At 36.4% G+C, this 19,764-nt stretch overlaps 1 protein-coding gene across 1 annotated transcript; it reads left to right on the forward strand.

Annotated features, from left to right (window-relative positions):
* The first annotated feature begins 16,354 nt into the window (after positions 1–16,354).
* LOC113296451 (aspartic proteinase CDR1-like) lies at positions 16,355–17,092 on the forward strand. The gene has a single exon (XM_026544758.1). It carries the CDS (start codon positions 16,355–16,357, stop codon positions 17,090–17,092), a length of 738 nt encoding a protein of 245 aa, XP_026400543.1.
* Positions 17,093–19,764: the final 2,672 nt, after the last annotated feature.

The raw sequence follows: 19,764 nt of genomic DNA on the forward strand, positions 1-19,764 counted from the left end.
GGAGGTTAGGTCTGAATCAGCTGATGAGTCAATCTGACTCAAAATGGAAGGTTTGAGTCATATACTGACTCAGATTCGGACGCCGAGTCAGATGCAAACGAATTTTGGTGGCATTGTGGATCAGCTCATCCAACAGTGAGTACTTGATTAATCAGATCCTCTAGATTAACACGAGTCCAAATCTGTTCACACTCCTCTAACTAGTGTATATTTCACATATTCTTCTGATTGGTTGATTATTTAACTGATGACCCTATTATCCTTCATGTTTAGAATCACGACCCTCGTTACATAACTCCCTAAATTAAATCAAGGATAGAGATTAAAATGTGAAATATACACTCAAGTGTGCACGAATTCGCACTCAATTAACACTAGTTGTCCAATAAAAAAATTATTTTAGCTATAAAAAAAAGAGAATAATATATTGGATTATTGGCGATGAAAGAATATTGAATATTTGTTGTTAAGCAGTTGTCACGTTTGTTGGTGTTATACAAAAGAAATAAAATAAAAAGGTCCGGTTGATTGAAAAGAACAAGACAAGTCCGAAGAAGAAGAGAAAGTTGAGATTTCCATCCATTCCATGGTAAATAGAGAGACGGGAAGAAGAAGAAGAAGAATAGATTAGACTGAAGAAAGAAAGATTGATAGATGATGATGGGCGGAGCCATTCAATTTGATTTGACAATTGATTCCTCCCATATGCTGCTGACTTCTTTCAAGAATTAATACTAGTCCTAGACAATTCCAATACACACAAGAACAAGAAGAAGACCAACTCAGACAGCTAGGTATTCTCACGACTTTTCTCTTGATTTTTTTGTTTGATTTCTGTAGATCAATTTTCTAATTGACTGATTTTTTTTTTCTTCTTCTGAATTTTTTGCAGAATTTTAATTTTTTCTGATTTCTAGTGGAGTTGTTGACAGACCCAGTGATTGGGTTTTTTTTTGTTCTTGAGTTTGATTGATTTTAGAAAAATAAATACTAAGATGTCTAAAACTGGGGATCAGCTGGAGATCAAGTTTCGATTAACTGATGGTTCAGATATTGGTCCTAAATGTTTCCCTGCTGCAACCACTGTTTCCAATCTCAAAGAATCCCTTCTTGCTCAATGGCCCAAAGGTAATTCAATTCATTCAGTTTAGTTTCTACTTTTCTCTGAATTTTTTGTGATAGATTACTTCTATTGCTATCCAAATTTTGCTATGTTAATAAAATCAATTATGAATAATCAACTTTGGAAAATAAAAATGGCATCTTATTAAGCATGATTTGTTATAATGATTATTGGATTGGAAATAGCATGTCATGGAAACTAGTACTTGTTGTTGCCAACGTAGGAGAGAAGAAGTTTTTGACTGTATACAGAAAGGGCAAGGTGTTGGTATGAGGGCCTTTTACCCTTCGTCACAATGGAATAGCTTCTTATCTTGTTATTCGTAGTTATCGTTCTTGATTATTTAGAAGGGGTGTTAAGTGATAGTGAAGATCACTGATCTTTCTCTTATTTGGTATTCCTGAAGCGCTCTTCAGGTTTCTTCACTCAATATTATAAGAGCAGGGTGCTTGTACTTCACACTTGTTAGAGGGATAATTCTCTCTTTGTTACTAAATTGAGACATGCACCTTAGAAAGTTCGTAGAATCAGTGTCCAGATTGTTTGTTCGAAGGGTAGTACTGCAAAACGGGTAGACGCAGCGAGTTGAATACATTCTGTAGATTAATTTTGTGTGCATTTCATGCGTTGTTTTCAAGTTTCCATGGCATCGTTGGAAATGCTTAAAGGCAAAAGCCACGACAAAATCTTAAAATTTGTAGAATCAGTGTCTAGATTGTTTGTTCGAAGTGTAGTACTGCAAAACGGGTAGAACATCAAGAGGCTATCTTAGTGCAGGATAAGCCTGTAGGTTTGCTTTAGAGGATCGATTGGATACCATATCCCAGTTTAAGATTTTTCTACCACAATAGACAGATGCAGCAAGTTGAATATCTTCTGTAGGCTAATTTTGTCTACATTTCATGCATTGTTGTTTTCAAGTTTCCACGGCATCGCTGGAAATATTGATGTTGAATTATTGCAGTTATACTTATTTTCGGTTCTGTCAAATGTGCGTTTCTAGTGTTGGTCATCAATTAACAGAAATCCTTTTAAAATCAGAGAAAGCGAATGCACCAAGGACAGTGAAAGATGTCAAGATAATAAGTGCAGGAAGAATATTGGAGAATAATAGAACCTTGGGAGAGTGCAGAAGCCCAATGTGTATTGTTCCCGAAGGGGTGACCACCATGCACGTTCTCGTTCAACCCCCTCCCTCAGAAAAACGATCAGGTATTACCCTACTCCCTAGTGTTTTCAGTATAATATTTGCGAATGAATTCTTGGAGTTCTTTCCAAAGTCATCATAGTATTTATCTACATCCTTAACATAATAGTCAACAAAGTACTCAATCACTAGCACCAGGCGGCTTAAAGCAAGCAGAACTGAGTTATTTTGTTTAGATTTCGCGATTTTAGAACCTCTTCAGTTCTGGTTGAACTAAATCTCTCTTTCACTCGTTCTCCAGATAAGAGAGCATTAAAGCAATCCGAGGGAAACAAGTGTGGCTGCGTTATCTTGTAATTAGCAATTTTGCAAACAGAAAAAGATTTATTGGTAAGTTGTAAGGGATCTAGTAGTAGTTCACAGGTTTTGCGATATTTAAACCTTTGCTCTGGTGACAGTTATCCGGAGTAATCATTAACATTTGCTGTGGTTCTCTGCCAGTGGTTTTTGGTCGTGACTAGTGGTACAGATGCTGAAGTTAAAGGAATATACACATCGAAATCATCATGTTACTGCTCTTGACAGAAAATGTTCATTTGTTGTACATTGTTACAGTTGATTTGTTGACTGCATCTTTAATGCAGTGTTTTATAGATTTAACTTTTCTTTTCTCGCGTTCATTCATTGCTAAGTTGGAAATATTTATTTAACTGTGAACTCATCCAAGAGTAGGAAGGGAGGGTGGGGAGAATAAATCAAACCCATTTTTGCAGTCTGCTCCTCCTACTCGACTAATAAAATGCCACATAACTGTTGTTCAAAGGTCATGTCACATAACTGTGATTCAAAGGTCATATTCTGTGCAGGCAAGGATTGAGCCTGATACCTGTTACGTAATAACCAACCATACTATGGCTAGATTAGCTGAAGGTCCTTTACTGGTCGTCTTGAAATAAGATTTTATAAATAAATATTTTAATATTGTTGGATAAAGAGTATTACATTAAATAGCTAAGCTCCAAAGACATACTACTATATTAATTGAACAGGTTCCTGTGTTAGCCCAGAAAGTCTTATGGATAACCTAGCCAAGGGAGCCGAAGCGTGTGGAGGGCTGAGATTGTGTCACAAATATTTCTAGTAAAACGTACACTCTTTAATACAAGAGATGATAATTACAAATATCTTTATATTGATTACAGAATTATCTCTAGTTAAACGTACATTCTGTAATAAAAGAGATGGTAATTACAAATATTTTAATATTGATTACAAAATTATTATTATTTTTTGCAGTGGAAATATAGGGAAAATAAAGAGGCAGAAGAAAGTTTCTATTGATTCATTAGCTACATATCTATAATACTCTTATATATACATGTAAAGAAAACCCTAAGTATAGCTAGTTGGGCCGCACATCCATGGGCCGTAGGCCCTACAACACTCCCCCTTGTGCGGTCCAATAGAACTTCATATACAATGCTTCGAATGTAGTTCTTCAAATGTCGTCCTCTCCTTTATGGCTTGTGCCTAAATCAATTGCTTAATTAAAACTTTGACAAGGAAAAACCCAGTGGGACAAAATCTTGGTACAACTCTTCTCATGTAGTACTTCACATGTTGTCTCGTACTAAACATATAGTTCATCACATGCAATACGATCTTCAAAGATCACGAGTCTAAGTTAATTGCCTCATTAAAACTTCTTCAAGCTAACCCAGGGGGACAAAACCTGAACTAAAGAAAAAGAGTACAACATTAAGTGAACTTAGAACATAGTTGGATGCGTATACGTTGCCTCATTAAAACCTTGACAAGGAAAACCCAGTGGGATAAAACCTTGACGAAGGGAAAAGAGTACAACGTGACGGATGCAAGTAAGGGTGATCTGTTGCAGATGATCACTTTGCTCTGTTGAAGTTGACTAGTCGCTTCACAACTCCTAAGGAAGAAAATCCTTGTAGGAAAGACAATAGTCTTAGCTGGGAAATTACATTCCCGGTGTTTGTTGTTGTCTCATTAAAAACGTTGCCGAGTAACAAAACCTTGTGGGAAAAAGTAACCTCGGTGAAGGACAAAAGTTCAACACACCATTAGATGCTCCCCCTGATGTCAGACAAATTTCATTAGTCTAATGCAGTCATAAGAAGTTTATCACACTTTACTTTGGCGATTGGATGTTTATAAGACCTTGTTGTTGATTCTGGAAATTACGTTGCTTAACATACTATCGCATTTCATTTCTTTGATTCAAATATTTTCAGTAATATCAAAGCGATCTTTATGTATTCAACGTTCAACATACTTGATGTTTTTAGTGTTGTCTCGCTAAAAACCTTGTCGAGTAACAAAACCCTTTGGGAAAAACTATTCTCGATCGAAGGGAAAAAGAGTACAACACATCTTCAATTTCGAAGTAAAATATGTCGACATCATATCCTCGGATCCTCCCCCTGATGTCGGCATATCCCCCTGATTACTTTCAGAGTTATTCCAGACAGTTCCTTTAGTCAAGTATTTCTCGAAACTGAATATTGGTAATGACTTAGAGAATAGTCTACCATATCTCCCCCTGATTACTTTCGTTGGAGAAAAGATTATTGTTCATTCATAATCAACAACTTTTGGATTGCACTTTCATTAGCATTCCTTTTTATATCTTTGCATGGATAAAACAAACTCATATCAATGGTTACTTTTAAGTACATGATTACACTCATTGTACCATTCCAATGACGTTTCATTGGCGCTGAGCTAATCTAGCTAACAAGTTCACTGAGGATGTAATATTTGGTCGAGCATATTATGCTAAGTATAATAATGCGTCTATTATACTTAAATAAGGGAAGTTCATCTCCCGACACAAATTCGCCATCTTCCTTTAGACGAATTGGTCATTTATGTACATTTGAAACTCGACTAATCATGGGAGTGCTAGCAGGATGCATGTCCTTGTTAAATTTCCTGACAATGAACATATGCAAACTGGTGGAGTAATATACCACAAGCTCGTTCTTCGAGTTCGGAACATAGATAAGATCGAGATTTCCCAAGTTTTCATCTCAAATTCAGATTTGAAATAGCTTGTAAGATCTCTTATTCCAAGAACTTATTTAATACGCATGGTACAAAACCTTACTTGTTTATCCCTTCCCAATGAAATAGTCACTTAGACGGGTATACCACATCCGCCTGATTGTTAAATCAATAAGTGAGTGTTCTAATGTAATTGTAAACACACTCCGTGGTAGAGTCATTCTACTTGGGAAGCAAAAGGACATCATGCACTTTTGCAAATATCTTTGAGTCTAAATCTCCAGAGATATAACCACATCTACTATGTTTCGAATTCTTTGGAAACAACCGAGAGAACTAATTAACTGAACATTATGATATTCAAAAGAGTAAGCGGTCCAGGGTTTTGTGAGAAACCTCGCGCCATAAGGTGATTCTTTATACTTTAAGACCTCAATGTTCTCACTACAATTTGTGACAAATTACCACATATGTCCCACAGGCTTCACACTAGGTTGGTTAGCACTACCACACCAAATACCTGTATATTTGTCAAAGAACTAAGTTCTACCTGAATTGCATAGGCCAAATATGCTATTTATTTGAAATTAATCAAAATAAAGCATGGTTCGATCTCATTGTGCTCTACTTCCGGAGAAACTATTTATGGATTATATCATCACTATGCACGCATGATCCTTCCATTGACTCATGTGCATTCTCATAATCCGTCAGGATTTCATTGTTCTCTAGAATCATTTAAAACTTCGGAGCGTCCTCCAATATTGATTCATGGACATCGTCAGAGACAATCAAATGAGATGATTTCATTAATGATATAAATTAGGTTGTGCTTTACTCATATACTTCCTTTCTAGGTGAGCATTGACCGAACCTGGTGGTCTCTCCATCTTCCTTTTTGGAGCCACGACCTCAACTATACTTCCACCAAGTGTAGTTGCAGCACCTTAGTCTATGGTGTATATCCCGTATTAAGGATTTGTAACTTTGCAGGTAGGTTTGCAGCTGGTATGTTGATCTCATCACTTTAGCAACATCAGTGTACATTTTGAAAATCGAATATTCTTTATCACTTCACATTTACATTTGTGAAGTACAGGAATCAATATGAGACACAGTGAGAACAGACCACGACAATTCATGTCGTTCTCTTAGAAAATACTTTTTCTTATCTCCCACTAACGACGGGAAGACTGTCTCATTAAAGTGATAATCAGCAAATCTAGCGGTAAGATATCTCCTGCCAAAAGTTTTAAAATGCGGATAATTGTTGGGAATTCATTTCCAACAGAACTACTTAACAGTTTTGAAGACCCATCATAGTACGATGTGGAGTCGTAGTGGCACATATATAGTGAAACCAAAAATGCGTAAGAACACGAATGCCAGGCTTAAATCAAGTTACCAACTGGTACGCAGAAAAGGATGACTAATATTGGGTTCTAAAACGAATTAACTAAAGATGTGTTAGTATTGCATATTCCCCAAGCATTTAAAGGTAGGTTTGTACGCATAACCTATTCCTTAGACATCATCTGTAACATTTGATGATAGTCTGTGCGAGACCATTGGGTATAGGATGCTCTGCATCGGTCCTATTAAACATGCAATAACCATCAAGTTCTTTTGACGTGCACTAGCTAGCATTTACAAGGGGTGGTGAGCCCTTACATGTATAATACGTGCTGGCAGTTTTCAAACGCAAAACTTCTTGGGAACTATAACTAGTTCAAAATGTCAAAACATCCACGAGAGTCATAAGTCACTTTAACGGTCCACATTCTACATGTATATTTTTCTAAATATCACCTTGTTTTCTTTATAATATGGATTGTTTACAATTTACATCTTGGGATGGTCTCGATCCTGTTTTACTGAAGACTTTGTAAAATGAGTGATATGCTTTCTTACTTAAAAGCGCAATGGGAATGAGGGGTTGTGCATCTAGTACTTTAGAAAACACTTATTGAGAGATATGCCGTCACTTCGCATTATGTCAATCTTTTTCCCATTTTTCTTCACTCAAATAAAATGATGTTCGTATGAGTCCTTTCAAAACGATCATCATGTCATAACCAAAGTGATTTTATGGTTATGCCAAAGTTTGTATTAGTCAATACCCAATATTTCATTGTCGGGGTCAATATGAATTCAATAATCCAAATACTAGTGATTTACATTTCACTAAATTGACTCATAAATTTCTCTAAGAATCCTTCCACATTCATTAAAGGTTATAAAAGATGCAATCAGTTACATTCACATCACCGTGAGTTTCCATTTGATATCCACTTGCATGAGTTTCTTTGGAATTTAACAAGGTGTGATTATCTAGGTATATGTAGAGATTTTGTGACGTCTTTGTTCTATCTTGAAAACAAATTTCGAGCAGTGCTTCGCTCGATGATATAATCCTCGTAGTCACATTATAAGGAAATAGTTCAACAACTAGTGGTGTGGCCTTATTAGTAACAAAAGTGGGGCTCACTCAAGTGCTTTAGAGTGTATGTTACGGCTCATAGGGGATGATATACTTTTCATCCAGATATATCTCAAGTGCTTTAGAGATCCTTTCCTCTCGTGATAATGATGTACTTTTCATAAGTGCATAAAATGTGTCTAGTTCAATTGAAGGCAATTGGTTAGGAAAAGCTCTTCTTGCCAATAAGGTTGATGTTTAAAATGCCATTTTCCAATGGAAATCAGTTGCTACTATGGTACCTACATTACATTGCTCGTACCAATACCAGTAACAATTTATTTTTGATGCGAGCTAGAATTACATCTTAGCTTGATTTAATTTTTTTTTTTTCATCTCAACAGGTCAAAAAAATCTCACTTTGCATGTCAACTACTTACTTTAGGTTGAATACCTTACAAAATATAGTGAATCTTTTTTTTTTCTTCATATTTTAACATATACTAGTTCGTTAGTATTATGAATGAAGTTGAAAAAATGCAAGAAAAATAAATCTGGCACATGTCACATTTTATCAGTCCTTCCACAAAAGTTGAGATTTATGTTCTTTAACTACAACATAACTTTGTTGAAGCTACTGATTATAATTCAATAGTCTAATCAGTGGATTAGATACTACTGGACATTTACGCTTGGGAGAAAAGAAAAAAAAATTCATGTATGTTTAAATTTCCTTTAAAGCATTTCTTAGCTCTTCAGGCGTTTTCAACAAAGATTTTGTACTCAACGTAAATTAATTACAATATGTTTCTTTAAAAACATAGGGACATATGGTTTCACCTTTTAGATGGTACATAGTCATTGGTCGAAAATTTATACACGATATCCATTTTCCACAAAGAAATGATTTTCACGTCAAGTGAACAATTAGCGGTGCTCAAGTACTTGTGAGCCAAAATAAAATAAAAATACACGACATATAGTTGTGACACGACATGGGAAGAATACGATACATATTAATTATTTGAGAAGCAGTTTCCAAGAAAAAGGAATAAGGTACATGACCGGCACAGAAATGTATACATGACTTTTTTTTTCTTTAATGAACAAGTCAAAATCGAAATCATGCAACCCAAAAGTTAATCAAAACAGAGTTCTAGACTTCTAGTACGAATTCGGAGAAACCAATTAAACATTATGGGCCTGATCGTCTTATAGCGGAAACTAAAGCCCGAAATAAATAAGTCTGACCCGAACATATTGAAACCCAACAACATAGTTTGTCCAGAAAATAAGTCCTTTTATTTTCTAACCTAAATACACCTATTGATTTGGTAACGTAAAAATGAGAATACCATGAGTAGTCAACAAGGACGAATCCAGAAAGGCTAAATTTTCTTGTAAGGTCCGGACTAGAAACCTTGGTGGAGTAGAATTTTTTTTTTTGGCTTGTGGACTGGAAGGACTACCCAGACTAAAACCCCCTTTAACTCAGTTGTAGGTCGGCCAGTGGTAGTCAATCAAGGAAACAGAATCATACCACGTTTCCACAGCTTTGCATTTGATAATGATGAGGAGATATACGAAAGCAACAATGAATTAAAAAACAAAAGAAGATATATGATCATCTAACATGGGTTGAGAATCCATATATACGAAAACAAATCAATTAAGCTGAAAAGTCATTTGGTTTAACAATATCCAATTTTTATTTTTATTTTTTTTAATTTTTATATATATGTGAATACCAAGCGGGACAATCAAATCATAGATAATCAATCTTTGGTAGCATAAAATTAATCAATACAGACAAAAACCTTTGTTGGGATTTGAGGATAGCTTTGTTACAATATATATATATATATATAAGATTAACAGTCATAGCATGTCATACAGGCAGGTGATGTCTCTTTATAGGAGCAAACATAAATACAATGACAAAATCTTTCAGACACCAAGAAGTTTTAGGTATACCTCCTCGCAAGACCCCAAGAACATACAGATGTATCAGTGAGAAAAGAAGTACGGAAGCCAAATCCAATGGGACTTCCGAAGTGTTTTTCACATAATCGATAAAAAAAATCTCTCTTTAACAGGTGGGTTAGAGTTGGTGCATGATAATGTTTTGCAATGGAAATATAGGGAAGATAAAGAAACAGAAGAAAATTTCTATTGATTCATTAGCCACATTACATATCTATAATACTCTTATATATACATGTAAAGAAAACCCTAAGTATAGCTAATTGGGCCGCACATCTATGGGCCCTACAACATTATTATTATTATTATTATTATTATTATTATTATTATCTCTAATAAAACAGAGTGCAAATTTGTGCGTCCCTTCAAATCCGGGGTGCACGTTCCTGCTGTTGTGATTGGTCCACATTTCCTAAGTGGTTTTGGTTTCCCTTTTTTTCTTTTAATCTTCCATTTATTAAACATAATAAGCTATAAAAAACCAAGGTGATCCTAGTTGAGCTGTAAAAACACTAGCCATATTATTTGGGACACATAAAAACCATATCATTTAAAATTGACATAAAAACTCCATTTCAAATTAAAATATTTAAATTTAGTTTTTATTAATTTGTATAATCTCAATCCTACCCTTTAGCGTATATATCCTTATCGATCCTTCTTCTCCTCTCGTTTAATAGTTTCATTTCTTTTTTCTTCCCCCCTACCACCACCAGAAACTCCTCCGATCTGAGCACCACCACTAAGCCACTGTCACTTCCAGATCTGCCACGATCACCTCTGCCTCTTCCTGTCCTCCCTCGCCAACACTTCTGTTTCTTTTTTTCCTACTACGATTTCAGATCGCCACCAGCATCATCTCCGCCGCCACCAAACCACATCTGACATCAAAAACACCTCCATCTCTTCCTTCCCCACCATCATCACTGGAAGCACCTCATCTTTCTACTCTGAAAGCAACACCAATATTCGCGGATATACACAGAAGAACTTCAATTATTCCGTTGATTATAAAAACAAAATTCGGAATTAGGTTTTTTTTTTTGAAATGGTCAGAGAGCTTTAGGTTTGATTAATAATGGTGAATCTGATGATGATGATGATGATGATGATGGTGAAAATGATGATGAAAGTGAGGTGGATATTGGTGGGGATTCGGTGAATCAGTTTGGTGATGATGAAACTATTCAGGTAATTTTGGGTTTTATTAGATCTTTGTTTATCGAAATTTAGTTCAATTTTAAGAAAATTTTAATGTTGAATTGTGAGTTTTTGTTTATTTTTTTTCTTTTTAATTGCAAAATCTATGAGTATAAATTGATGAATTGAAGGTTTGATGTTGAAATAATTTGGGGGAAATTGAGAATAGACCGTCCTTAGAATTATAATTCAAGGATACTAGTCAATATAAGTGAATTGCGGAGATTAACATCTCCAATGATACCTGGTGGTGCTGAAAATTGGCCTAATATATGAAATGTAATCAATTTCTTATTAATTTTTAGTTTGAAAAATGAATTGAATTTAAATTGGGTTTTTGTAGGTAAAAAAAATGAATTTTTATACAAGAAAAAGTGGTTTGTTGTAAATGTTATTGTTGATGAACTCACTGTTCCTGAAAATCTTAACTCGACGATAAAATGGTTGTTTTTGGCTTGTCAAGGTGATGTGAAAGGTGTCGAGGAATTGTTGAAGGAAGGGACGGATGTGAATAGTATTGATTTGGATGGAAGGACTGCGCTGCATATTGCTGCTTGTGACGGGCATGTGGATGTTGTTAAGATGTTGTTGAGTCGGAAAGCCAATATCGATGCTTGTGATCGGTGGGGGAGTATGGTTAGTTTTCGCCATGCTTCTTATTGCATTTGTGGAATTTTCATCCTATAATTGTGTGCTTATGTTTGTGAATTTGGATAATTTGTGAATTGTGTTGAAAATCCCTGCAACAGATTTTTTTAGAAGCACAGTTGAAACCACGGTTAATTGAATGTTTTACGGCATGATTAGGCTTTTACGATTAATTAATTTTGTAGAGTTGTGGTCCATAATGCTTACGAAGAAGATATTATGCCTATCAAACAAAAAAATACCATGAATGAACAAAGGTAGGAGAAACTGGATCATGTTTGTGGGTGTAAAATGCCTTAGAATAGGTGTCATGCTTTAAGATTTCAATTTGGATACAATTAAGTTTATGTTGGGATTTTGGACTTCGTGGTTTGTATAGCGGTGGTTTTCATCGTTTTCTGCGTGGTTAAACTGGGATTTACTTGACAAAGATGATGTTACCAGTGTTTAATTCTACCCGTGGGACAATAAATGTCTTGTGCTGGCGAAGTATGTGCAGTGGTCATGTGAGCATGTACTCTGATGCCCTACCCTGGCATCCTTACATGTCTTGTTTTGGCCCTACCCTGCAACTGAACTGAAAGTAGGATTGCAACTTTGGGCACTAAACCCCAATTGTAGATTTAACTGAAATGGTTAATAGTCTCACATGATGCTATGTTCTGACCGACAACTTGGTAAATTATTCATCCTCACCAAACCAGTCATAAATACTCCCTGATGGAGCTTCACAGACCGGGGTCTTATTTTTTCTTTGCTATGCAAGTTTATTGACCGAACCCTGGCACAATGAATCCTGACATTTCATATATTTTTTTAATGAAGGTGATGCCTGCTATAGTCAGACTCATGAAAGATAAAGCAACATTAGTTACCCTAACATATTTTCCTGATTCGAACAGTAGTACTCGGGTTGTCGCCATCTGTCGTACTGCTTTCTTAAGCATATATTAGTATTTGGGTAGCGCCACTGTCGTATAATTCCATAACCGCATAGGTGTTCATTTTTATTTGCATGTCTTTATCATCTTTTGATTAGTTTTTCAATGGACATGGCATGCCATGTCAATCATGACATTTCAATGACGTCTTTTTATCAATGGACATGTATATACCTCCAGTAATTTTTCTTGTAGTTGAATAGACATTTTGCACGAAACCAATTATGGCTTCATCTTATTTATGATGAAACCAATTTTGGTTTCATCTAATTTTTGCTAATTTTTGTCGACGAAACCAATTTGCTGGTGATATAATAATATATTTTTTATTGAAACCAGTTTCGGTTTCATCTAATATGTGTTTTTTTTCTTCAGATTTTATGTTGACGAAACCAATTTTTGTTGGTGAACTAGAAGGACATATTCTAGAGATATTTCTTTACCTGGTGAGCTGGAAATACAGTCAGGTTATGAAGATCCGTCTCATGTCTTTTGGACAAAATTACTGAATAGGAAAACCCCAAGGTGGAGATATTTTCCTGCTGCATCCTCACCTTAGAGGATCCGTAAACGAGTTCAATATTTCCAAGGCTCATTGGAAAATGAGAATTTTGACAGTGATGATGTCACGAAGAAGAGAAGGAAGGTTCTCACCGGTACCATTGTTGCGGGAGAATCTGAAACTCCAGATTTTGATTGCTCCATAAAAGTTGACGATGGTGACAGGTTTCATCTTATTTGTGTTTTTTTATGATGAAACCAAATTTTGGTTTCACCTGATTTTTTTCCTAGTTTATTCGGCCTGACTTGGAAGTCGGCGTGTTTGGTTTCATCACTGAAATTTGTATAGGTGAAACGACAATATGCGAAAAAATGATAAAACCAATTTCGGTTTCATATATTTTTGGTGAAACCAATTTTGGTTTCATCATTTTTCTGTTTGGTTTCATCATTTTTTTCTTATTTTCTTGAATATTGATCAATGAAATTCATTTTTTGTGGCGGCGGATGGTTGGTGGTGTTGCTCGGCGACGATGGTGGTCGTCGGTGGCGGTGGTGGTTAGCATTAACGATGGTAGCGCGGTGGTGGTGACGGCGGTGGTGGTGGGAGGCGGCGGCGGCGGGCGGCGGCGGCGGTGGTATTGCTGTTGAAGCGCAGAAACCAATTATGGTTTCATCTTATTTATGATGAAACCAAAATCGGTTTCATCGTATTTCAACAATGTATTTCTATCCATGAAGATGTATAATACCTCTTAAAAAATTTCTTGCAGGTGATTTCTCACGAAACCAAGATGAAACCAAAATCGGTTTTCATCGTATTTATGATGAAACCAAAATCGGTTTCATCGTATTTATGATGAAACCAAAATTGGTTTCATCGTATTTTTGGGAGGTGGTGGTGGTGGGCGGTCGTGGTGCTGGTTTTGGTCGACGGTGGTCGACAGTGGTGGTGCTGGATGGTAGGGTGACTGGTATTGGTGGTGCAATTACGTAGTATCGGTGGTGGTGGTGGTGGTCGGAGGTGGTAGTCGGAGGTGGTGGCGGTGGTGGTCGAAAATGGTGGTGCTGGATGGTAGGGTGGCTGGCAGTGGTGGTGCAATTGCGCAGTATCGGCGGCGGCGGCGGTCGATGGCGGAGCGGTGGTGGTCGGTGGCGTCGGTGGTGGCGGCGGCGGTGGTCAGTGGTGGCAGCGGCGGGCAGCGGTGGTGGTCGGTGGTGGCGGCGGTGGTGGGGTCGGTGGGGGGCGGCGGGAGGCGGCGACGGAGCGGTGGGAGTCGGTGGGGGGTAGTGGTCAGTGACGGCGGCGGAGGTGGTGGTCGGAGGTGGCGGCGGTGGTCGGTGGCGGCGGTGGCGGAAGGTGGCGTTGGCGGTGGTCGGAGGTGGTCGGAAGTGGTGGCGGTGGTTATCGGTGGCGGCGGTGCTTATTGGTGGTTGTTTATTTCTTGTTGGGGGTGACAATATAATAAGAATTAAAGTGTGGTTGATTTTTGTTTTTGTTGGAGTGATTTAAATTAGAAGGGTAATATAGACAGTTTATATTAAATGGGGTTTTTGTGAACATTTTGTTTTGTTGGAGTTTTTGTATATGGATAGTGACACCTTTGGGGTTATAACTCGCGGACCATTTATTAAATATATTTGATGTTGTATTAGAGAATGAGGCTGTCACGCCTTTGTACCTCTATCTCCGATTTTTCGTGGATACTTTTTTCTCTCTCCTAAGATGTAAGATCAAATCTTCTCTGTGTATTAGTCGAACCAAAACAGTCGAAATCCTCGAAATTGATAGCTTGGAGGTATTACTATGGCAGAGAAGATTTTGATCTCCGTCATCATATAGAGATTTTCTTTTTCGACTATTTACAACGGTGGTAAAGGATCAGTTTATTTGGGTTTGTAGTTGGATTCTTTTGATCGGTAAATCCAGGAGTATTTCAGCTTTCAAGACCATTTGAGTCTTAGTTTGATATCCAGAAAGTAACAAATGGTTAAGATCTAAAGAACCAATTGAAAAATAGTCATTGCAATCTGCAATTGGGGTAGCATTAACTGCCATGACTTATAATTTTAATTTATTTTCATCCTGATCTAACTAGGATGTAACTAGATCAGGATCTTTCAATAGACGAATTGTAATTTTAGTGATTTGTTATTTGAATCTATGGATTGTATTAGTTCATTCATTCTGGTCTGTGAACAATTTAATTAGTTAAATTAATGGTGTAATTGTACTTGTATGTGCCGTGTTGCACAATGAGGAACAAACTACTGAGAATCACACCACCTAATAGTTTCTGATTCTTTGCTACAATTTGTCCATTCCTAATTTCCTATCATTATAATATCATCTTCAGTAACGTTTTTGTTCATGACTCACTTACTTACCAGGATTAGTGGAATGAAAATCCAAAGTGTTACGAAGCAAACAATAAAACCCATACAACTTCGCCTCCATTATTGAGCCTTCATGAGCTCGATTAATATCACCATTGACTTCATAAAATTCCTCCAACTCCATACTGTTAATAGGGGTTTTTGAAAAGAAGAAGAAAATCGGTCACCATTGTTTTCTTTTTTTCTTTTTTGTTTATTTTTTAATGAAGATACAAAAGACTATGTACAATTTTTTTTTCTTTCTGAAAATCCAAGGTAGAAAGGTGTTAATGAAGATACATAAGACTATGTACAGTTTTTAATAATTTAAATATACTTTAAAAAAAAACTCAGAAAAAATGGGAAAACAGAAACCACTTGTGAAACATGGACCAATCTCAACAGCAGGAACGTGCACCCCGGTTTCGGAGGGGTGCACAAATTTGCACTCAATAAAACATACACAAATTGATGTAAGATTTATAGATATTTCAAAATTGATTGCAGAATTATCTCTAATTAAACGTACACTCCATAATAAAATAATATTTTGATATTGATTACAGAATTGTACACTCCATGCATGTTGATTGATATGGTAATGATTCAAATGAATTACTTGGATAATTTACTCCCTTTACATATACTTCATTTGCAAAATTACACAAGAAAAAGGTTTTATCTCTAGTTAATATATACAAGAGTATTGTCCACATACTAAAAAAGATACTTATTGATTTCCAAACATCTTATTTGATATGTTTTCTTAATAAATCTGGATATCCAAATATTCGGTTGCTACTATATGTGTCTACTATTATAAATTGAAGTTCAAAACTGTGTCTATCAACATTCGTTTTATGTCACTCTAATACAGTGGTAAAATCTCTGGGTGATAATCCTAGTGACCTAAATTTGAAACTTACCAGCACCAAATTCTTTACCGATAAAAAAAGAAAAACATTCGATTTATCTCAATCATGGGGGGAACTCTTCTCATTTTTCTTCTAACAATTACTCATGTTTCACTATTATTAAACTCAGTCATTGCAACATTGAATCCAAACATAGGGTTTGGTTTAAAGATGATCCATAGAGACTCCAAAGAATCACCTCTATACCTAGGTGACCGTTTAACACGAGACCAGAGGCTTCAAAGACTCATCGAGCAATCCAAAGCTCGAGCACGTTACATCGAGTCACAAATATTACTAGAGATCAATGCAACACACTCCATGAATCCTGATGCTGCACGATTACGCGCAATTTACGATCCAGGAATGTTTTACGTTGCATCGGTTGGTTTAGGTACATTTCCTGGTAATCAACTACAACGACCATTCATGAATTACTATTTGGTGATTGATTCAGGTAGTGATAAGACATGGCTTCAGTGCGAAGGTGCCACTAAAACTTTCGCTCAAGATATGCCACTTTATCCTTATCCTTGGAAGTCGTCAATTACATTTCATCCCGTTCCTTGTAACACACATCCTCTTTGCACTGTACATAATTGCAATAGTATTCAACAATGCACTTACACATCAGGCTATATGGGTGGATCATTTACAACTGGTGTTTTTGCTAAAGAGAAGTTCACTCTAGGCTCCAACACTAGTGGTGCCGTCGAAAGCATCGATTTATACATGGGTTATGGTCTTTTCCAAGATAAAATTGATGGTGTGTTCGGTGGTGTCGTTGCAAGAATACTTGGTTAGGGAAAGGGCAAGAGTCTTTTCTAAATCAATTGGGTGCTGCCGGACAAAGTAGATTTTCCTACTGCTTCGAGACGTTTAACCAAAATGTTGAGGCATCAGACACATATTTAAGGTTCGGTGCAGATGCGACAATTGGAACCACAGCTCGAAATTGTGGTGCCGAAGCAATTTCGGATGCCATTATATTACTTACAACTAGAATATGTTAGTGTAGGTAACAAAAGAGTAATATTTCCTAGCGGTACTTTCGAGATTAACGAGCGACGAGAAGGTGGTAGTATAATAGATTCTGTTTCTCCATTATCCCATATGTATAAAGATCATTTTGACAGAGTTGGTGAAGGCACATTTTAACGAGCTCAAAGTTCAATACATCGGTCCCCTACAAAACTTTGATATTTGTTTCCGGGGAATATTTGATACTCTCAACTATCCTCCTATAACACTTCATTTTTGACAAGCAGACTATGTTATTTCAGATCATAAAGCTAATTTCATGAGATTATATGTTGACATTGTTTGTTTAGGCTTTTTGCGACAAGAATCTAATAGCCCAACTTTTACTTTAGGAGCAATGCAATAAACAAATAAACGGATTGTGTATGATACCATGCGTCAGGCGCTCTTGTTCGGTGATGAGTATTGCAAATCAAATTCATGAAACTAGGGACGATGACATGCATCTAGCTGGGCATTAGCCAAGAATAAATTCATTTTGTATGGAATTTAATAAATCGTTATTCATTTTAATTATATATTCTTCTAGTCCCACTGCCAAAATAGACAAAGCTACTTCTCCTTCCTTTTATTACTATCTATTTAGATGAAACTCACACCCATTCATTAGATAATCTAAAAGATACATAGCGCGTTTGGATACAATTCTGCTTCTGGAGAAGCAGAAGTCCAGATATTTTGCTTCACAAAAAGTCGACTTTTCTACTCCTAGAAGTCGTTCTGAAATTTTACACCCAAACTGACTTCTTGCTTTTTGACTTCTAGAAGTCAAAAAACTACTTCTGGATGTGTATCCAAACACGCTAAGAAACTTACTTACAGTTCTTGAGAAACCTATCTATCTAACAACTAAATCATCACCTGGTATTGTTGAAATTGAAAACGGCCTTGGAACTTGAATTTCCTCAGAACTTGTTTACAATGGGCACCCATTGAGCAATAAATAAATAAAATTTCACTTGCTATTGTTCATTTGTTTCTTACTTTCCTTGAAAACTCCTTAATGACGTATTCCTGTCGGAGAATGTTAGAGGAAGGTCTTCGTCAAGCAAGGTCAAACTTTGATAAAATCTGCCACTAATACTGGTAAAGCAAGGTTATCTTTAATAACCAGTTGCCTAACCCTAATACTGGTATAAACGTATTATAGTTCAAAAATTCTGTATGAACCGAGAGGTTCAAACAATGCAAAAACTACCTCTCACAGAAATTTTATTGGCCCCATCAGAAATGGCCCCCCTGCTGTACTCCGGGGGCCCACCGGGACCCACCACAAAAGCTGTGAGAGATTTTTCACTCATGGTTTTGGTGTGGTTTGGGAGCTCGGTTCGTTTAGAACCATTGATTATAGTTACAGTTGTCAGTTTCAGGAAACCGAAAGCATAACTACGAGTGCCAATTCGTGCACACTCCTTAACGAGTGTATATTTCACATTTCAATCTCTACCCTTGATTTAATTTAGGGAGTTATGTAACTAGAGCCGTGATTCTAAACACGGAAGGTAATGGGGTCATCAGTTAAATAATCGATCAATCAGAAGAATATGTGAAATATACACTCGTTAAAGGAGTGTGAACAGATTTGGACTCCATAACTACCGTTGTCAGTTTCAAGAAACCGAATTTCAGTTTCGGTTAAGGTTTATACTTTATACCCACAACCGATAGTAACCGAAACCGATCCAGTAACTAAACCGATTCGGTTAAGGTTTATACCCATAACCAGTCTCCTAACCCTAATACTGGAACATAATCACTTTCTCTTTTCACTCTTTCAGTCTCAGTTTTCAAATATTTTCTTCTGCTTCTCATCTTCGAATAACTTCACAACATCAAAGGTGATTCAATCCGATATATGGGGAAGGTAATTCTAGGAATATGAATAACCAGTCAAACCCTAGAAATCAAGAGTAGAAGATTTTATCAAAATTTTTCAGTATAAAGGTATGAGTACAAGCTTTCCATTGTCAATACCTTCTTTAATTAATATGGGTTTTCTGAAAGTTAGGGTTCATCATGTTGATTCTTTGATTAATCATGTTTAGAACAACCCTTGGAAATTGGGGTTAATCAATTGAATCAATTGAATTGCATGTTTGATTTGAGTTTTTTAAATGAGAATTGAGTTTGTTGGTAGTGTTTCTCTTGTTCTGTTCTTGCATTAAAATGATGTAGTAGTACAATGTTCCGTTTGAATACATGATGATTGTTGGTCGTGTGTTGGCACCTTGGAAATTCCTATCATAGGTTGGGTTATCAAGAAAATACAATAAAAATATGTTTGTCTCACTGCGATCCTAATCTTGAACATGAACTACTAAATCTTCCTTGATTTTAGGAAGCCAAAAAAGTAAGGTTATGGTATTCTCCAAAATAGCTAGGATACCAATATCCTTACCTAGGTTAGACGGTTATATAGGTAGTTATTTTAATTT

This window comes from Papaver somniferum, chromosome 7, assembly GCF_003573695.1.
Source record: "Papaver somniferum cultivar HN1 chromosome 7, ASM357369v1, whole genome shotgun sequence".
In the NCBI taxonomy this organism is placed as follows: Eukaryota; Viridiplantae; Streptophyta; class Magnoliopsida; order Ranunculales; family Papaveraceae; genus Papaver; species Papaver somniferum.

What these genes read in the sequence shown, in the direction of transcription:
- LOC113296451 (XM_026544758.1), top strand. Translation starts at nt 16,355, where the DNA reads ATGGGGGGAACTCTTCTCATTTTTCTTCTAACAATTACTCATGTTTCA.